Source organism: Microtus oregoni, unplaced genomic scaffold (genome assembly GCF_018167655.1).
Source record: "Microtus oregoni isolate MIOR12 unplaced genomic scaffold, Mior012 000002F_ref0000024, whole genome shotgun sequence".
In the NCBI taxonomy this organism is placed as follows: Eukaryota; Metazoa; Chordata; class Mammalia; order Rodentia; family Cricetidae; genus Microtus; species Microtus oregoni.
This window is the reverse complement of record NW_024543061.1, coordinates 20,296,050-20,300,122: the sequence shown is the minus strand read 5'-3', so window position 1 is coordinate 20,300,122 and position 4,073 is coordinate 20,296,050. Positions and strand designations below refer to the sequence as shown.

The 4,073-nt window shown below is 35.5% G+C and overlaps 1 protein-coding gene across 1 annotated transcript; it reads right to left on the bottom strand.

Annotated features, from left to right (window-relative positions):
* Nucleotides 1-261: 261 nt before the first annotated feature.
* On the bottom strand, nt 262-552 carry LOC121465562 (elongin-B-like). Its single transcript, XM_041678796.1, has one exon. The coding sequence runs from the start codon at nt 550-552 to the stop codon at nt 262-264; it is 291 nt and encodes a 96-aa protein (XP_041534730.1).
* Between the last annotated feature and the right edge of the window lie 3,521 nt (nt 553-4,073).

Below are 4,073 nucleotides of genomic sequence, written 5' to 3'. Positions count from 1 at the left end.
CTGGGTTTTCAGTCCTAGTGTTCTGTTTGGCCTGTGGGACCTGAGCCACAGAGACTACAAAGCAGGATAGCCTTGTAAGCGTGTGTGAGCAAGTAGAACCTGTAATGTAAGAAGAGGAAACAAAGTCAGCAGCCAGCTGGATAACCAAATCTTCTTTATTGAGAGAATGGGTCTCTGTGTGGTGTGTGTGGGGGGAGGGCGGCTGGGGCCCTCACTGGGCAGCTTGTTCATTGGCACTGCCTCTGGAATCCTGTGGCTTCATCACATCTGAATCTCTGGAGTGCTGGAGAAGGGCTCAATGCACAGTGCTTCAAAGGCATCATCTACTCGAAAGGCCAGGCCCACTGTGGTTGGGGCCTGTGGCCGTGCTCTCTGGCTAGTGAAGCCACACTCGCCCAGAGTTTTTGCGTCATCAAGGAGTTGGTCATCCTTGTACAACCCCTGTTCATCCGGCGGCTGCTTGAGGATGCCCTCAACGATGCACTTCAGTTCGAAAGCGATACTCGACTCCTTGGCATCCACGAAGATGATGGTCTTGTGACACCAGATCATGAGAAACACTTCCTGAGGATGGCGGGCCGGCGTCAAAGCCATCCTGCTGCCCCTGGCCTGACCCCTGCGCCCCTGAGGTCCCCAGCTCCATGCCCCTCCCCCTCGCCAGATGTTTTAATGTTTAATGCTGTTGATATTAAATAATGCAGCTATTTTTCCTTAAATCCCAAAAGGCCTTTTTTTAAAAATTCAAATGTACATAATTTACAAGTAATACAACACAGAACATGACTCTTTTATCCCAACTAGAACCCAACAATGGTGTCACAAATCTAATCTAAGAGAATGGGCTAATCTTTTGAAATTATTAAGATTCTATGACAGTTGAGCTTCAAGACATGGAAGACACTCTGAAAAATTCAAATAAATCATCAGGTAAGGACACTTGCAATCAACAAGTTGTAACAATGAGACCAACATAGTAGAATGACAGAGCCAATTCCCATGAGGATTCCTTTAATTTCCACATCAGAGCGCACACACTAAATAAATGAATAAAGCATTACAAGAAAAAAGGCTGTTTTCTGTGTATATAAATGTTTAGCCTTCACATCTATTCAGGTATCACTCACTTAAACCATTAAACTCACTACTAAATTTTCTACAGTTTTAATGCATGGATATGTGTGAGAGTATGTGTGTGTGTGTATATTTTTATGTGAATGTGTATATTTGAATACATATACATGTAGATATGAGAAAAAGAGTGAGGAAATGTCTGTGTGAGAGAGAAAGATACTGTTTGACTTCTTCCAGTGTGGTCAGTATATACAATGGTATTTAAGAACTTTTTCTGATTAGTTTACATTGTTAATTATGGAAATATAAATATCTTCTAATGAAACCTGTCTCAAATAATATGGTATTAGAAAACAATCATAGGAAAATAAGTTTAAGCTGTTTACTTTCATATAATATGTTTGATTGAGACATATTCTGAAAATGTGTATGTCAGACACTGCTTTAACACTTATGTTCCACATATGACTATTTTGTAATATTTTATGTTATTCATGTATGTCCCTTTAGGATTAATTAGACTACCAAAACAAAAGCCAGTGAGTCCCCATGTTCTCTTGATGGGCTTATTCTTTTATTTTTACTTTTTAATAAATCAGTCACAAACCTCAGAAAAATGGTTGAGATTTAGTGTTATGGAATATGTGTGCAGGAAACCTAAGATATGTCACATGACAAAACAAATCTGTGTAGAAGGTTCATGAGTTTCATCCATGTGTACAAACAGCTAAGACTGCCAACAATCTGTAGGCCACAAAGGAGAAGAGACACTGCATTCACTGTGAGGGGTATTTGCCTTGTGTAAAACAAGTACCATGTGGCCACTGTAACCAAATCTGGGAAACTGGAATACAGGAAGGCCGTGGCATGGTGAGGGAAGATAATTCCTTCAAACAATCAAAAATAAAGATGCGGGGTAATTCATGAACCAGTTAAACTTTTGCATTTAAAAAATCCTAAGCTTAGAACACAGTATGTTTGGAATGCACAAATGATTTTTTAAAAAAAATATTTAAAAACTGATGTGCTGTTTGATCCCAACATAAAGAAACATTTTCTGTAAGATATTTTTGTAAAGTCAGCATTTTCTGTGCTTCTGACTATAGATACAAAAGCAAAATAGGAATTTATTATCTTTTTTAGTATACACAATTAATTATTTTTCTTTTACTTATCCTCATGAAGTCTTAAAATTAGAATTCCTATATATATGAAATCATAAAATATTATACAACTTTCCAAGGTACATGTATTGTAACACATATATTTATTGTCTAACATTTAAATCATGCTATCTATAAAACGTATCACTTACATGTGGTATAAATATTCAAAATGTTTTCTTTTGCCTTGTAGAAATACTGTATGCTTGCCATCAAGCTTCAAATTTGAAAGCATTTACTACGGTTATATTTTGTCATACAAATTCTGATACAAAAATAAAATGAATGAGCACATTCCTATCCATTGCTTTTTTTCTTGATAATGAATACCTAGTAAATATGTGATACAATCACATAGAAATGTTACTCATTTGAGGATCATGTATAATGTTTTTCCATGCTGCATTGCAATATAGACATTTCTAACAACAATGTATAAGTTTAACTTTCTCTCCTATTTTTGCTAGCATTTGTTAAATTCTTACTATTTTTTGTAATAACTGTTCTTACTGGAGTGTGATCTTTTGTCACCAGGATTTTGGTTAGAGTGCTCTGTGTGATAGCTGTAATTGTCAACCTAGATGTACCTGGTTAAAGAGACTAAGTGGATTTTTTCTATGTTGGGCTGGTCTGGGATATGTCTGAGGAAATTCTCTTAGTGAACTTAATTGATATGAGAAGAATAAGTCCACTATGGATAGCATTCTTCACTAGGCTGTGGATTCAAGCAAAAGAAAATAGGTAGGTATTCAACTTTGTATTCTGCTCTTGATGGTGTATATGATGTGAATATGTCTGAGTTCTTGTTTTGTGCTTCCTGATATGGAATTTTTATCTGAACAACACTCCTCTTCCCCTTATGTGCTGCTATTTACCAGCATTACGTTATCATGCCAAGAGATATAGAAGTAAAACACTTGGTAATTAGTTTGACTTTTGTAAGTACATATGCTGCATGTTTTCCCTATAGAAATGTCTGTAATTGTAATGCTCATGGTCTTATTAGTATTTGTCTCTTATATTTTGCTAATGCTAAGCCCATATCTTTGTGTGATCTGCAAAATTTTTCTCCTCTTCTCTATTATCTCTTCATTGCCGATGTTCTTTTTTCTGAACTTTTCAGATTGATATAGCACTATTCTTTTCTTCCATTTTCTCAGCTTTGGGGGTCATGTTCAAAAGCATCCTTGGCAATGCCAATATCCTTTACATTTTCCTGTGTTGACTTTTATAATAACTTCATATTTTCCATTCTTATTAGTAATTCCCTAGTATACTTTCTATTTCATTGACTGAGAAAATGGTCCCATTTCATTCTCCTGTCTGTGAATATCCAATTTTCACAGCACACTTGCTGAAAAGACTTTACTTTCTCTGGCATGCTTTTTTCCCACCTGTATCATTAAGCAGGCTGAGTTTAATGCTCCAATTATATACATGGCCATATGAAACGTTGTCTATGCTAGGGTTTTTTAATAATAAAATCTTTACTTGACAGTGTTCACTTTGCAAATAAAAAGAGTAAATGATGCAGTAACACTAGAATGTGCAATCTAGGAGGAAAAGTAATATCATAGATACATATTACTATCTATAACTTATCATTCATGCTTTCAGCCCTAAGGAAAAGGAATCAAATATACATAAACACCAGTAGCTTTTAAGAATACAGAATATGTGATTCTATGCTAATATTTTTGAAGAAATGAATATGATAACTCACAAAATCAATGTCCCTACAAGTGCAATTAATTTTCTTCTTAATCCAACTTCAGACTCAAATCATTTTGATTCTGAATCTGCAACCCAAGTTTATTATAAGTGGTAGAACAATTCAAA